The sequence below is a fragment of the Lampris incognitus genome, chromosome 17, assembly GCF_029633865.1.
Source record: "Lampris incognitus isolate fLamInc1 chromosome 17, fLamInc1.hap2, whole genome shotgun sequence".
NCBI lineage: Eukaryota > Metazoa > Chordata > Actinopteri > Lampriformes > Lampridae > Lampris > Lampris incognitus.
This window is the reverse complement of record NC_079227.1, coordinates 21,691,200-21,707,528: the sequence shown is the minus strand read 5'-3', so window position 1 is coordinate 21,707,528 and position 16,329 is coordinate 21,691,200. Positions and strand designations below refer to the sequence as shown.

General features: G+C 50.9%; 1 protein-coding gene across 1 annotated transcript in view; it reads left to right on the top strand.

Annotated features, from left to right (window-relative positions):
* Positions 1 to 7,948: 7,948 nt before the first annotated feature.
* Positions 7,949 to 16,329, top strand: part of acsf2 (acyl-CoA synthetase family member 2) — a 39,835-nt gene continuing 31,454 nt past the window's right edge. Inside the window, exons 1-3 of the mRNA XM_056297247.1 lie at positions 7,949 to 8,067; positions 15,032 to 15,216; positions 16,073 to 16,268. Of these exons, the coding sequence (XP_056153222.1) occupies positions 15,098 to 15,216; positions 16,073 to 16,268 (315 nt within the window). The 5' untranslated portion in view covers positions 7,949 to 8,067; positions 15,032 to 15,097. The remainder of the gene's footprint in view (positions 8,068 to 15,031; positions 15,217 to 16,072; positions 16,269 to 16,329) is intronic.

Genomic DNA, 16,329 nt, shown 5'->3' with positions numbered 1-16,329 from the left:
TTGTGAACAGGACAATTGTATATACTGAAGGAAGAAAAAAACACGAAAAAAGGTTAATGTTGATGTGATTGAAGGACTCGTGTGAATAATCTATTGATCTAAACTACTGGATATGTGCATATGTGATTAATCTATTGGTGAATTTGTTGATTGTGTGTGATTGTTTCAATCTCTTAGTGATTTCTAGATTCAATTATTTAAATGAATTGAGCTTTTCACTTTTTTATTTTATTTTTTATTTTATCTGAGTGTTAGAGGTAGGAACATGGCAGAGGGTGGTTCGTCCGTAGGTGGGGGTAACATTGCTGATCAGGATCTTTTGGATCGCCAGTGTGCTATGGAGAGGGGGTACCAGTTAGATGTGGGTGGGGGTTTACGGCTAGGTGTAGGTAGGAGTTTCGGGCAGCTCTTAGAGGGCGGGGAACCAGACACCAGTGCACCAGGACCTAGAGACCCGACCACATTTGGCACTCCTCAGTTCACCTCCACACGCTACGTAGAACGGGCCAGGCCAGGTATCAGCGAAGGGGCTGTGCTAGGTAACAGCGAGCAGCCAGTGGGTGAGTTAGCCATGCTCATTACTCGGTTAGCAGAGAAGATAGGAGAGTCAATCACTGCTAAGCTGCAGGAAACACAAATGCTTAGAAACACACACACAGTGCTAGGTCTGCTGAACAGTGTTCGGAGACAGTGCCTAGTGTTAGAGTAGTAATGCAGACAGACGCTAGGGAGCCTCCTATTTTCAGGGGCGATAGCTCTGATAAGTTTACAGTTCATGAGTGGGAGAGCCTTATGACTTTGTATTTGAGGAAGTGAGCCATTCCAGTTAGTGAGCAGTAACATGAGATTCTAGCTAAGCTTATGGGGAAAGCAGGGGACGTGGTGAGGATAAAGCTGCGCAACACATCTGTCGACCACATAGCGAACCCCCACATTATTTTTGATGTACTGAAGCAACACTTTAGTGACCTCACATACTCGAGCATGCCCCTGGCGGACTTTTACAGTACGCTGCCCAAGCCAGGTGAGGACGCTATGGAGTATTGGATTAGGCTTAATAAGACAGTGGAGGTGGCTGACGAATGCTTGAAGTGGCAGGGCCGTAGTATTGAAGAGCCAAGCCACGAGGTAAGCATGATGTTTATCAAACACTGTCCAGATCAGTCTCTTGCCAATGTTTTTAAGTTCAAGTCCGCAGGGAAATGGTCTGCTAGCGAGATCCAAGAGAGGCTTGAGGAGCACATGCTGGAGAGGAAGTCCCATGTTGCTGTAGGTGGACAACGTGAAGCAGGCGCGGTAGAGCGTAGGTTCCATTCACAGGTTCATGTCCCTGTAGTCGACGTGGCTCCCGACTTGAACACGACCGTGCCGGTGGTGCCATCTCCCGTCCCGGCTCATGCGTCATCTACACCATTTTGTGCAAGGTGTCCTACACCGTCTCCCGCACCTGTCTTTGGCGGTGATGACTATATGAGGAGTTTGGTGAGCTTGCTAGACCGTTTGGTCACAATGCAGACTCAGGTTCCAGTTAGCACTGCAGTCTGGACACCGACACGGACTCAACCGCCAGCCAGCGCCGCAGGGCGGGTGCCAGATGCACCGCAGCGGTTGTGCAGGGTTTGTAAGTCTCCGGATCATTCCACCTTTTCCCACTGCAGCCGGGAGAACCGATGTATAAACTGTTTGTCTCCTGGTCATTGGAAGAGGGACTGTCCTCACCCTCAGCCGCCCAACCAGCTCCGTTCTCAGCCTGGTGGAAGAGCTGGTTGTCAGTCTCGTCCGTTAAACTACTAAACCCACACCTAGAGAGGGATGGTGTGGGTAATGTAGATGTATCCCTCACTGATGTCTCCGACTTGGCTAAATGGTATGATGACAAGTGTGCCAAAGCACCTCAGGGTTCGCGTATGGTCATTCAGGCGACACAGAGGATTCAGGCTTTCAGTGACTTGTTCTATGCCCCTGTTCTTGTCAACCAGAGTGTGCAGCTTAATGGCATGTTGGATACTGGCTCTATGTCATGCAGTATCAGTGAAAATGCAGTAGAGAAGCTCCGCTCTGGGGGTGTTTTACCTGAGAAGCAGCAGCCTGAAGAGAACATTGTCTTGATTGGCTGTGGTGGTCTGGAGACTAGGCCTGATGGTTTTTATGACCCCAACATGCAGCTTTATGGTGTTTCCTTTGTCATACCCACTCTGGTCGTGTCCGGTCAGCATGATGATCTGATAGTCGGCGCAAACGTCATTAAACATGTGGCCCATGTACTCAAGAGTGGTACTGAGTACTGGGACATCGCGTCCAGACAGGAACATCCGTCTAGTCCTGACGTTGAACAGTTCCTGTCCATGTTCACGAATGTAGAGCGCTGGAGGGGTGGTGCTGTTCCTGAGAAGATAGGTACTGTTAAGCTCACCCAGGCCGTGACACTCTTACCGAGGCACGAGCACTTAGTCTGGGGCAGACTTCCTGCTAAGGTGCCTATGTCAGCTGGAAGCACTGTTGTTGTGGAGCCGACAGACTCCAAGGCCATGCCACGCAGTGTCCTCGTAGGTCGACTTGTCACACCGCTCTGGGGTGATAGGTGGGTACCCATGACTGTTGTCAATCCATTTGACAAAGCCATCACACTGAAAAGGAACTGCAAGTTGGCTGATGTGTTTCCATGCTTGGCGATTGAGGACTTTAATGTTTTCCAGGGACTGCAATCAGTTGCAGGGAGGCATGAGTCCAATGCCACAGATAGTGCCTGTCCCCCTGTCCAGCCGGCTAGGAGTTTGTCAGAGCTCGGACTCAGTGACATTGACCTCAGCTCCTGTCAGGTTAGTGAGGCATGCAAGTCCCAGCTCACTCAGCTGCTCACCGAGTACCATGACATCTTCTCCAGGGACTCTCTGGACTGTGGCGAGGTCACAGGATACACACATCGCATCCATCTGGTGGATGAGCGCCCCTTTCGCTTGCCCTACAGGAGGGTTCCCCCAGCCCACTATCAGAAGTTGAGACAGGTTCTCACTGATATGGAGGAGAAAGGGATTATCCGGAAGTCCTCGAGCGCATACGCTTCACCGCTGGTTATGGTATGGAAGAAGGATGGCGGGCTTCGGATCTGCACTGATTTCAGATGGCTGAATGCTCGGACCTTGAAAGACGCTCATCCCTTGCCACACCAGTCGGACTGTCTTGCCGCGCTGGGTGGTAACTGCCTCTTTAGTACGATGGACCTCACCTCTGGCTTCTTCAACATCCCAATGCATTAAGATGACAAGAAGTACACTGCTTTCACGACTCCCCTTGGGTTGCATGAATACAATCGCATGCCACAGGGCCTTTGTAATAGCCCTGCAGCCTTCATGAGAATGATGATTGGGATCTTTGGGGATCTGAACTTCACAAAGCTTTTGTGCTATCTTGATGATCTTCTTGTCTTCGTGCCGTCAGAGGTTGAGGCTCTGTCGAGGCTCCGCACTGTGTATCAGAGGTTGAGGGAGAACAACTTGAAACTGGCTCCGAAAAAGTGTCATCTGCTGCAGAAGCGGGTGCGGTTTTCGGGCCACGTGGTTGATGGCGGAGGTGTGTCTGTCGATCCCTCCAAAGTAGAGGTCATCTCCAACATGACAGTGCAGGATCTCATGGAAGGTGATGGGTGCACGCCTTCTGTTCGTAGGATCAAATCTTTCCTTGGTATGGTATTTTACTACCAGCATTTCCTCCCGAACTGCTCCTCCGTGGCTAAGCCCCTGTTCGCCCTTACAGCTGGACGAAAGAGGAGGGGGAGGTCAGCTAAGGATAAGAAGCCCCATGGCAGCTTCCGTAAGCTTACCTCCGCAGACTGGACGGTGGAATGTGGGGAAGCATTTGATCTGTTGAAGACGATGTTACTGGAGTGTGTGGTGCTTGCCCATCCAGACTTTGAGGTGCCTTTCATTTTGTCGGTCGATGCGTCTTTGGACGGACTCGGCGCGGTGCTGTCTCAAGTGCCCCGAGGAGAGTCCAAGGCCAGACCTGTTGGTTTTGCAAGCAAGTCCCTCAGTGCCTCACAGCGGAAGTATCCAGCTCATAGACTGGAGTTCATGGCGCTGAAGTGGAGTGTTTGTGAAAAGTTCAGCCACTGGCTGAAGGGTCAAAGCTTCACCGTTTGGACAGATAATAATCCGCTGACTTATCTCCTAACGAAGCCGAAGCTTGACGCGTGTGAGATCCGCTGGGTGTCTAAGTTGGCGTCTTACACTTTCGATCTCAAACACCTGCCAGGGAAGAAAAACGTGGTGGCGGATGCCTTGAGTCGCGACCCTTTTTCCAAGCCCGTCAGTCAGAGGCTACTTAGGGAGCCCTACCCGGCCCTTGTTCAGGAAGCCGACGGGGTTGAGGGGGACTCTGTGCAGGATGTTTTCAGACTCAGTTGCCAGTCCCAAACAGTGAGTAGTGCGCGATCTGGGTTTGCTTGTGATGCAGCTGAGGTCAGGGCTTTTTGTCAAGCCAAATGTGACTGGCCTGATGCACCAGTATTCACAGCACTCAGTTTGGTCCAACACGTTCAGCATCTGTCGGGTGGTCAGGATACACTGCCAATGTTATCCACCGAGGAGCTCAGGTTGAGTCAGGAGCAGGACCCCTGCATCTCCAAGGTGTTGCCCTTTGTCGCTGTTCGGAAGCGGCCATCGAAACGTGAGAGACATGGTGCTGACCAGAAGGTCCTCAGGCTGCTGAAACAGTGGGAGAAGTTGGAAGTCATGATGGTGTCTTGTACAGGGTGACAAAGGACCCAGTGTCCAAGCAGAGGAGGTCTCAGTATGTTTTACCTCTGAGTCTGAAAGACAAGGCACTGTCTGGCATCCACGATCACGCTGGTCATCAGGGCCAGGACCGTACTCTCTCTCTTGCAAGGCAGCGTTTTTTTGGCCTGACATGGGGAGGGATATCGGAGCATATGTCAGATGCTGTCGGAGATGTGTGTTTGGGAAGACCCCAGAGCCAGCTGCTTGCGCGCCCCTGGAGAGCATTAAAACCTCCGCACCGATGCAGCTTGTGTGTATGGATTTCTGGTCCACTGAGGACAGTAAGCAGCGGTCGGTCGATGTCCTAGTGGTTACTGACCACTTCACTAAGCTTGCTCACGTGTTCCCCTGCGCCAATCAGACAGCGAAGCAGGTCGCCAAGAAACTCTGGGATCATGTATTCTGTGTTTACGGGTTTCCGGAGAGAATACATTCTGACCAGGGCACAAACTTTGAGAGCAACCTGATTGCAGAGCTTCTCAGGTTGCGGGTGTAGCGAAGTCCCACACGACGGCCTACCATCCTATGGGTAATGGCGGGACAGAGCGGTTTAATCGCACGATGGGGAATATGCTCCGTTCCCTTCCGCTTCAGCAGAAGCAACAGTGGCCTCAGCAGATCCATTCTCTCACGCTCGCGTACAATGCCACTGTTCACGAGACCACGGGTTACACGCCTTTCTTCCTGATGTATGGGCGTGTCCCAAGACTGCCGGTGGATGTTATGTTCAGGCAGGTTTTGCATGACCCTCACGTTGTTGATTATGACTCTTATGCTCAGTCTCTGCTTTCCTGTCTAAGGAGTGCAATGGAGATCGCTCAGAAGCACTCCACGGCTGAGCAGCAGCATCAGGCGCGACAGTACAACAGACATGCCAAGGGCACTGTCCTGTCTGTCGGGGATCGTGTTTTGGTTGCGAACCAGAGTGAGCGAGGGAAGAGAAAGTTGGCTGACAAATGGGAGAACGGAGTGTACACGGTTGTCGGTGTCAACCCCAATATCCACGTCTACAAGATTCAGGATGCGAAGGGGCACACCAGGGTGGTGCACAGGAACCGTTTGTTGGAGGTCAACTTCTTGCCTCTTCCTGAGTTAGATCAGGGTGAGGAGTCCAGTACAACCAGTCAGTTGTTTGACTGCGCAGAGTCCGATGAGGAGGACAGTGCAGATGTCCTGACGGTCTCAGGGGATGCAGTGGGGCTAGCAGTCTCATCACTTGGAGACTCGCCTAGATCTGAGTGGGCAGAAGCGGAAGAGTTCATTCCGTCTAGTCTGGTAGTCAGTCCTGTGGGGGCCACTGCTCAGTCTCCACCCAACACACACGCACCACACAACACACATGCACCACACATAGAGGCATCACACTCACTCGATGTAGGTGTTATATCTCACACTGATTCGCACACAGGGGTACCACCCTCACTCGATACAGATGTTGCAGCTTGCACTGTCTCACGCACACAAGTAGAGAGCGATGGTCGGGTTAGGACACGCACAGGGAGGGTGGTGAGGTCAGTGAACAGGTTAATAGAATCTATGGCTCAGATGCCATTTCTACGGAGTGTGAGGGTTTGAACTTTGATGGAGGTTGGAGTCATTCAAACTAGTTTAATGTGAGTTATTAGGTGTCTTATCAGACAGGGTTGTTTTGGGCCAAGTGCATGGTGTGGCGTATCAGGCGTCACATTGATCTAAGGGAATTCTGAGACTTGATCAACCTCATTATTTCCTGGACCTCGTAACCGAGGTAGCTCCTAAGTTGACTGGAGGACTAGGTCCTTCTTTTCACTTGTGCCTGCCTTTTCAAATACTGACTGCAACTTTCTCTTTTTCTTTGTGGATAAGATTAGAGATCTATCATCATCCTCTCTTCTACTTCCTTTTCTGCTTATCCAACTCGGCCTTCAATTTTGGACTGCTTCTCTCCTATATGCAAGACCTCATTGAGCTGGTGGGCAGTATGAAACCTCACTCAAGTCCTGTAGATATTTTATCAACTTCCATGTGTAACCAGGTTAAAATTAATGTTTTTATTTTATTTTGTTTGAGTATGAAATATCACCAAATCCTGTCTGTGTGCTGTTATTTGTGTTTACTACATTTTATTTTATGTCATTATTTACTTTTATGTATGTTTTCCAACGACCGTCATATACATGTACTGTCGCTTTAAGAGAGAGGTCTTGTGGGTACACGGAAGAGGGAACGCGGGAGAGGCCATTTTTGTTTTGTGGAGGGAGTCTCAAGCAGCGATCGAGCCGAGCCACACGTGTTTCTTACCGTAGGACAGTTTTGCTGGTTGAGGAGAACGTAACCTTGAGTATCCCTGTAAGAAGATACTGCAAGCTGTGGGATAAAATACTTGTTTATCCTTTCTTACATCGGAGTCCCGTGGACGGTTTCTCCTTCTAACGCACACGAGTGAAGTCCGGGCAGTGGTTGAACTTCGACCCCCACGTCCGTAAGAAACACCGCTCCCGCTGGAGGACTGGACGTTTGTCGAAGGGTTTGAAACCAAAATAAATGGCAAGGTGGGCCAAATAGAGTCCTGTGTGTCCCCCCTCCTTCCTTGATCATGATGATGATGATGATGATGAGAGACTGAGGGCCCCCCCACAACACCTGGGGCCCCACCCAACTAGAACACAACGCAGAGCTAATGATGAGAGTGACGGGCATGCAGCAGGCTGACCAGCATAGAACAGCATAAGACTGCCCCCGTTACACATGCTTTAAAGTGTACTTGAATCTATTGGTCCATGCCTGGTCTCTATTATAAATAGCTCCCTGCAAACTAGTTGTGTCCCAGTTTATTTTAAACACGCAGTTGTTCAGCCTCTTCTGGAAAAAACTAACCTTGATCCATCCCTTCCTAAAAACTGGCATGAGGGAGCTGATATACTGAAGCGCTTCCCGAAGGATGGGGGGGGGGGGGGGTAGTGTAATATACACGAATAAGTAGGCACGTTAACCTTTAGCTAACGGGTCGGACCCTTTATGCGACTGGTTAACGTTGTTCCCCGCGGTGCAGCAGATACGGGCTCGCGTCCCGGCTGTGACTACCCCCCTCCGTCAGCATTTCAGCTCCCTCACGCCTCTGGGCGCACGCGCTTCCGATGACCTCACGGTCTCACCATCCCTCTTGTGACGCCAATGTAGCGAATTCAGGGGGGCAGTCCGATTGCACAGCCGGGACGCGAACCCGTATCTCCCGCACTGCGGGCGAAAACGTTAACCAGTCGACTAAAGGGTCCGACTCGTTAACCAAGGGCTGACGTGTCTACTTATTCGTGTAAGTTACAACACAAATACTTCGATTCCATTTTTTAAGTATGCAGATATTTACTTTATTTTGTAAATGGCTATAGTAGTCAGTTTGTTTCAGTTTTGCAAGTGTCTAAGTTTGACTCAATTTCACAAGCTTCACTATTTTGTAAATATACAAATACTGTGACGCTATTTCATAATAAATATTCAAATGACCCTATTTTGTAAGCATTTAAACGGTTACGCTGACTCTCTTCTGTAAATAATTTGTAATGTTGTTTTCATAGTAGATAGTGTTTTTTCTTTTATAAATTCATATATATCTACTCATATATTTTCGTAATGTGTGTGTGTGGTGTTAGTGTAGATAGCGGGACCGAAAACTAAAGCACTTATGATCCTAATTGAGCATTTGGGGGGAGGGAGTTGGAGTGGGGGGGTTTAGGGGCAGGGGGAAGGGGGTTAGCTGGCAGGATGAAGAGGAGGGAGATTTAGACGGGTGGATAACCAAACCGCTACATTGTAGCGGGGTTCTTCTAGTATATATATATTTTTTTTTTAACATGATGATGCTGGTCGCATGCCTTGGGTCCTGGACTGTTCCGCTGGCGTCTGGGCACTGCTTGGCATCCTGCGAATCATATTCTTCATAAATTTTATAAGTCCATTATAATTGTGTTATCCTCTTTCGATGTTTTATTGTGTAAATTGTATAAACACAACATCCATTGCACGTTGTCTGTCTTGGGAGACAGATCCCTCCTCCGTTGCTCTCCCTGAGGTTTCTTCCTATTTTTTCCTCCCTGTTAAAGGTTTTTTTTAGGGAGTAGTTCCTTAGCCTATGAGAGGGTCTAAGGACAGGATGTTGTGTTGCTGTTAAGCCCACTGAGGCAAATTTGTTATTTGTGATATTGGGCTACACAAATAAAATTGATTTGATTTGAGTTTTGATATACAAATGAGCACATGCACCATATATATGCAAAATGTCGCGTGACTTCATCAAACGACATACTGCAAGTCTACTTTGTGCCCCCCAAAAAATTTACTTTGTGGCCCTCCGTGGGAAACACGAGGCCATGGAGTCGAGGTGGAGGTAGTGGTGGTGGTGGTTTTCTCCTTTTCTTCCACTTTTGAATTGTGGCCATTACCGCCTCAGGCGAAACCAACGTGTTTACAGCTAAAAAAACAAAAAACCGATAATTAAACGTTTACAAACTTAATCACGGCATGATTGAGCAGACACCGTGAATAACCCCAACAAACGAATACTGGTTGTAGTAACTACTGTGTTTAGAAATCACGTCAGGACACAGCGCTGTCGCTCGACACAACCTCTGCGTTGCATTCTTTATTTTGACTGCCACAGCGTCACAGGCAGACCCGATCAAACAACCCAGAGCCCGCAGGCATCACCAATCGATCCCAGCACAATGGAACAGCGCCAAATCAAATGCAACACTGTCGATGTGTGCAGACATAACACCCCCCCCCCGGCAGGATTTAACAATAACAGAACTACTGGGCATCACACATCAATCAAGGCGCAATAGAACGATGCCAACATCAACCAAATGCAGCAGTGGTGATCCAGTGTGCAGACATCACATTTCAAAGATTAAACAATCACAGAATCCCTAGGCAACACATATCAATCAATCACAGCACAACAGAACAATGCTATCATTAGCTAATTGCAGCACTGGTGATCCAGTGTGCAGACATAACACCGCCCCCCCCCCCCCGGCAGGATTTCAAACATGAATGGTTGACACAAAGTCCTCTAGGTGGCCTGGGCGTAAACGTGTGCAAACAGGTCGCGAGGCGGCCTGAGGCTGGGCAGGGTGAGGTGAGGAGGGGGAAGGCAGGGGAAGCTGAGGCCCCGGGGCGTCTTGCCATGCTGAGGGAATGGCTAAGGTTGTGTCACCAGCTGTGTGTGGCAGAGCTGACACCTTCCGCAGATGACTGGAGTGCCACCGAGTACCATCGCTGAGGAGGTAGGTGGCTGGACCCAGCTGACGGGTGACTTGGAGAGGAGAGGACCAGTATGAAGCCATTTTATTGTCCCTGTGGGGCCTGCGGACCCTGACCCAGTCTGACGCATTGATGTCTGGCACCCTGGTTCGTTTTGACTGGTCAAACCGTTGCTTCATCCGCGTCTGCTGACGAGTGACTGAGGCTCTGACCCCAGAGGGAGGTGCCTGGGATGTGGAGGGGCGGAGCCTGTCAAGGGGCATGTACAGTTCCCGGCCCAGTATGAGAGAGGCTGGGGAGACGCCTGTGGTCGAGTGCTGTGTGGCCCGATAGTGCAGCAGAGTGTGACGGATGGCCTGCGTGAAAGAGCACCCTTGGGCCATGTGTGCTCTGAGGCCGTTCTTCAGTGACTGGTGAAAACGTTCAACACCGCCATTGGCCTGGGGATGGTAATACGCAGTGCGTATATGACGGATGCCCTTGTTTTTGAGATAAGCAGTGAACTCAGCAGAGACCAGCTGAGGACCGTTGTCAGTGGTGATGGTCTTTGGGAGGCCCCAGTGAGAGAAGAGAGAGTCCAGGAAGTCGATGATGACCCGTGAGGTCACAGTGCCATAAGTGGTGAGTTCAGGCCATTTTGAGTGTAGATCGTAGGCGACCACCATGAAGCGTTGGTGGTGGGGAACTCCATGGATCTCACCACAGATGTCCAACTGCAGGTGTTCCCAGGGCTGAGAGGGCCAGGCGAGAGGTTGCAGGGGTGGGGAAGCCTGGTGGCCAGTCTTGCCACTCACACGGCAGGCAGAACAGTCCTTCACTAGAGCCTCAATATCTCTGTCTATCCCCGGCCACCACACCAGGTCTCGGCAGCGCTGTTTCAGTTTCACAATGCCCAGGTGGCCTTCATGCGCCATATTCAAAACACGCACATGGAGAGCACCTGGGACCACTGTGCAAAACCCACGTGCCACGCAGGTGTTCTAGCAGGAGAGCTCCTGTCTGACTCGGGAGAACACAGCCAGCTCCTCTGGGACCTTGTGAGGCCAGCCGTTCTAGATGTAGGTGCAGAGCTGGGAGAGGACAGGGTCCTGTTCGGAGGCTGCCCTCAGCTCCTGCAGAGAGACAGTGGCCTGGAGGGGTGTGTGTAGCATTTGGACAATGTCCTTTTCCACACAGTCAGTGTCCGTCTGTGGAGCTGGGGTGGAGACAGAGTGAGAGAGCAGGTCTGCGACAACATTGTCTCTGCCTGGGGTGAACTGCAGGCTGAAGTTGTACTGGCGGAGGCGGTCAGACCAGCGGTGCAGCCTCAGGGGTTTGTGGCCTGTCCCAGATGTGGACAGCAGCGCTGTCAGGGCCTGGTGATCTGTCCTGAGGATGAAGGAGCGGCCATAGAGGTAGAGGTGCCACCTTTCACAAGCCCAGATGCAGGCCAACGCCTCACGCTCACCCACGGAGTACCGCTGCTCGGTCAGATTGAGAGCACGGGAGGCGAAGGCGATGGGCTTCTCCACACCGTTCTGGGTTTGAGACAACACAGCCCCTATCGCTGTGGCTGATGCGTCACAGGTCACGAAGGTGGAGCTGGAGATGTCGAAGTGAGCAAACACTGGTGGTGAAGTCAGTTGAGTCTTGAGATCACTCACAGCGTCACTGCATGCCTTTGACCACACCCATGGCTTGTCCTAAAGCAGCAGCTGGCGCAGGGGGGCTGTGGCCAAAGAGTACTGGGGAAGAAACCTCAGGTAGTAGCCTGTCATACCCAGGAAGGAGGCGACCTGGGCAGCCGAGCTGGGCTCAGGGATGGCCTGAATGGCGTCCACGTTGGATTGTAGTGGAGTTACACCGCTCACTGACAGCAGGAACCCCATGAACTCAATGGCTGGCAAAGAGAGGACACTATTCTCAGCATTGAGAGTTAGCTTGTGCTTGGACAGGGCTGCGAAGACCACGTTGAGGCGCTTGTCGTGGATTTCACTGGTGGGCCCGTGTACCACTATACCGTCCAGATAAATGGCCACGCCCGGTATGCCAGCCAGCACGGAGACCATGACTTTCTGGAAGCAGCTAGGGGCGGAGCTGAGACCGAAAGGCATCCTGGTGTAGCGAAACACTCCTGCATGTGTCACAAAGGCTGTGAGGTTTTGGCTGCTGGGGTGGAGGGGCACCTGTAAGTACCCCTGTCTGAGGTCGAGCTTGGAGAACGCCTCAGAGCCATAGAACTGAGCAGTGAGTTCTTCTGAGGTGGGCAGTGAATACTTATCAGGGACCACTGCCTTATTTACTGCACGTAGATCGACACATACACGCAGGCCCCCTGACTTCTTCTTAGCTACCACGAGGTTTGAGACCCAGGGTGATGCGTCCACCGGTTCAATGATGCCAGCTTCCAGCAGTTGTTGCAGCTCGGCGGAGACCCCATCATGGAGAGCCAGCGGGATGCGGCGCAGTGGTTGGATGACAGGTTTCACAGCAGGGTCGAGGAGAGGTTGATGGGCGAAGGTGGCGAGGCAGCCCAGCCCCACAAACAGTGATGGCCACTTCTGCTGCCAAGGCGTGGCAACAGTCAGGATTGCTGCCCCCCTTGTGTCTAAGAGGGAGAACCCCAGAGCGGAGAAAAGGTCCAGGCCCATCAGGTTGGCCCCACGGCGTGCCACATGAAAAACTGCATTGGGCACCAGCTTGGTTCCATAGCAGACAGTCACTTGGAGAGAGCCAACCAGATCGATTCTGGAGTCACCATACCCACAGAGGACAGCTGAGGGTGCGGACAGTGGCAGTGAACTGAAAAATTGACTGTAAGTATCAACATTCAGGAGAGACACACCTGCACCAGTGTCCAACAGCAGGGGGATGCACACATCATTAATGTTGACTGTGCATGATTTGAATGACACTGGCCCAGAGCTCACATTGTGAATGATGGTGGTTGAAGACTGGGGGGTGTGGCCATCTGACCCAGCCGGGGAAGATGCCGTTGGCAAAGTGATTTTGCTTACCGCAGCTACGGCATGTCTGGCCACGGGCAGGACAGTTATGAGTCCTTGAAACATGAGACCGAGATCCACAGTTACCACAGGACTGTTGAGGGCGGGGCCGAGAACGCTGTTGTTGCAGTTGCAGGACGTCCTCAGTGGAGTCGGCGCCCGCCTCGCTTTGGCTGGGTTGCGTCCCGGAGGGCAGCCATAAGTAGAGGGAGAAGTCGTTGGCAGCTTGACTGGAGGTGGCCACTTGCTGTGTATTTAGCATAGCAGCACGCTTAGCTGCTCTCTCAACTTGTAGTGCGATGGTAATTGCTCTGGACAGCAGCAGATCGTCTTTTTCCAGCAGGAGAGTCTCACGCACCTTTGCATTGTTGGTGTGTTCAATAAGCTGGTCGCGAACCATCTCGTCCTGAAGCGCGCCAAACTTGCATGAGCTAGCTAGCCCTCGCAAATTAGCTACGTACTGCTGCACAGACTCACCAGGCAGTTGGTGTCGCTGAAGGAATATAAATCGCCGAAGGAGGGCACTTTGTGGAGCAGCGAAATGGGTGCTCAGAAGTCCCACAGCTTCGTCAAAGTTTGTGAAGTTCCCTAGAGTCCCGAGCACACGATGACCATCTGCTCCCAAGCAGTGTAGCAACAGAGCCGTCTTCCTAGCCTGGCTCACGTCGTCGAGCCCTGAGGCTATGAGGTAATTTTCAAAACTATGTAGCCAGCGAGTCCATGGTACCGGAGGCTCGCCAGGTAGTGCCAGGAATGGGGCAAGTGGTGGGAGAGAGATATCAGCCATCCTCGTCGCCAATATTGTGTTTAGAAATCACGTCAGGACACAGCGCTGTCGCTCGACACAACCACTGCGTTGCATTCTTTATTTTGACTGCCACAGCGTCACAGGCAGACCCGATCAAACAATCCAGAGCCCGCAGGCATCACCAATCGATCCCAGCACAATGGAACAGCGCCAAATCAAATGCAACACTGTCGATGTGTGCAGACATAACAGTAACTTTATCGAGTTTCATTTTCTCTTCCTTCTCTTGCTAATTTGGCCATGCAAGCCCGTGACTCCGCGCAGAGAAAGCCCACACAGCTCGGTGTGATGACAAGTACGGCCTCACCCACAGCAGCGCTTCTCAAAGGGGGGGGGGGTCCCATTCCGCGGAAAAGGATCGTCTATAAATTTTCAAATTGCGCTGTATCATCAAAAACTGCACGTCGAGAGGTGGGGACTGTTGGCGCCAATAAAACAAGCATAGTGTGTCTATTGGTATTGTGGAGATTTCGGGGGGGGGGGGGCAGCTCGGGACGCCGCATCTGTGGCTCCCACACCGCAAGCGACTACGTTAACCAGTCGACTAAGTCGAGCGGTTAGCGACGTCTCCCGCGGTGCGGGAGATACTGGTTCGCGCTGCGGCAGTTCCTGTGGTTGCCCTCCCCCCGAATTCGCTACGTTGGTGTCAGAAGTGGGATACGCGCGGACGCGCTTTCCCGAGGGAGGGGGGGTAGTGTAACGTGCATGGTTAAGTAGACACGTTGGCCCTTGGCTAACGGGTCGAACGGTTAGCGGTGTCTCCGGGAGACACGGGTTCGCGTCCCGGCTGCGGCGGTTCCTGTGGTTCCCCCCCCCCCCCGGAATTCGCTACAGTATTAACATGATTCCAATATTTACATTGAAAACTTTTAGGATACAAATAGTTCCAGTGGCATTTAACAGTACACATTGTGGTAGCATATGCTTAATCGGTGTTCAGATTATGAGGGGTTTTTTGGAAAATTGTCTCCCCCGTAAGGAGTCCCAGGCCCCATAAAGTTTGAGAACCTCTGACCTATATAGGGTGCTAGTTGTAATCCTGCAGGACTAAGGTTCGTGTGCTGTACTGTACTTTGTGTGTGTGGGTGTGTGTGTGTGCGTGCGTGCGTGCGTGCGTGTGTGTGAGTGTGGTTTTGTTAACCACCCTTGTTAAAGTGTGGCGAGTCTATGCAATTGTGTCCTCCCACATTTTTTTTCTGTCTATTTCCATTTTCATGGTGGAGTGAAGCGGTGTTCCTTGAGCCACTTTCTAAGTATCGCTAAAGCGGATACCTGCAGCTGTGGGAGCGATGATTCCGAGAATTGCATTTTGGAATCAGGCTTCGTGGACGAAGAGTCGTCTTTCTCGGGCTGACACCGTTTTACGCCGAGCCTGCAGACGTCCAGGTCCACTAGTCCAGACATGCTGGTGAGTTGTGTACTACCCGTCAGTGGCCAATGATCAGCTCTTGCCCATTTCATTCGTTCGGCATTTACTGTATGGGCGTTTAAAACGTCTGCTGGCTAGCCTTAGCAGAAAAAAAAAGAAAATCGATATTTATCATCAGTATTCAAAGTTAATGGCTGTGCGGGGCCGGAATGCGAAGCTCTCATTGAGTCATTTCTGCGGCATTATGCAACAAGCTGACTGCAGTTTTCCTGCGAAATTCTAAGCAAAGTCAGCAAAGAATTTGAACACTTTCGAAAATCACTTTAATGCCTAGAGATACAAACTCTTCCAGCCGCTGGAAACGTTGTCGGTTGTTGAATTAAAACCATTTTAAACGCGGACGTGGATGTCAAAAGCCATTAAATTTCGAAAAATAAAGACGAAACTTTGAAGGGTGATTGGGAATTGCACATGTCGATAAGGGGTCGGATCCGATTCCCGTCCATCATTCCAGTATCGTCATGCACAGCAGCACTTATGCCAGTAACCCATAAGCCTTTTTAAAATGTACTATCTGCATCACGACCTCCTACGCCACCCCCCCACACACACATATATATACTACATACTTTGGTGGAAGAACAATAACTGTTGTTTGGCATGCATCATGAAACACTGTGTGCTTATAATGTGGTAGATCAAACCTATTCCATTAACGACTCATTAACCATCCAGCTCAATATCAAGTCTGCCTCGATTAACTACTAAACCGTTATACAAATGCATTTAAATGTATGTGACTGTATGCATGTGTGAACTTGACTTGAATGCTGCCAGTGTTTTCTTAATCTCAATGTCCCCGAAAAATTCTCCCATCACTTTGGTTCCATTTCAGTGCCATACATGTGGACAGCCCACCCATCATCCCATCTCTCACCACTAGCTATGCCCATGGTACCTCTTCAAAATCTTTAATTCACTGTACAGTGGCAGAAACCCTGCTGCACGCTGTCGAGCGCTCCCCTGACAAAGAGGCCATTGCATTCCTGCAGGATGGCATTAGGAAGACCTTTGCAGAATTTCAGCAGGATGTAAGTTGCATAGTTCATGTTTTTCGTTATATCTTTAACGGTGGGGTTACCAGGTGAGACA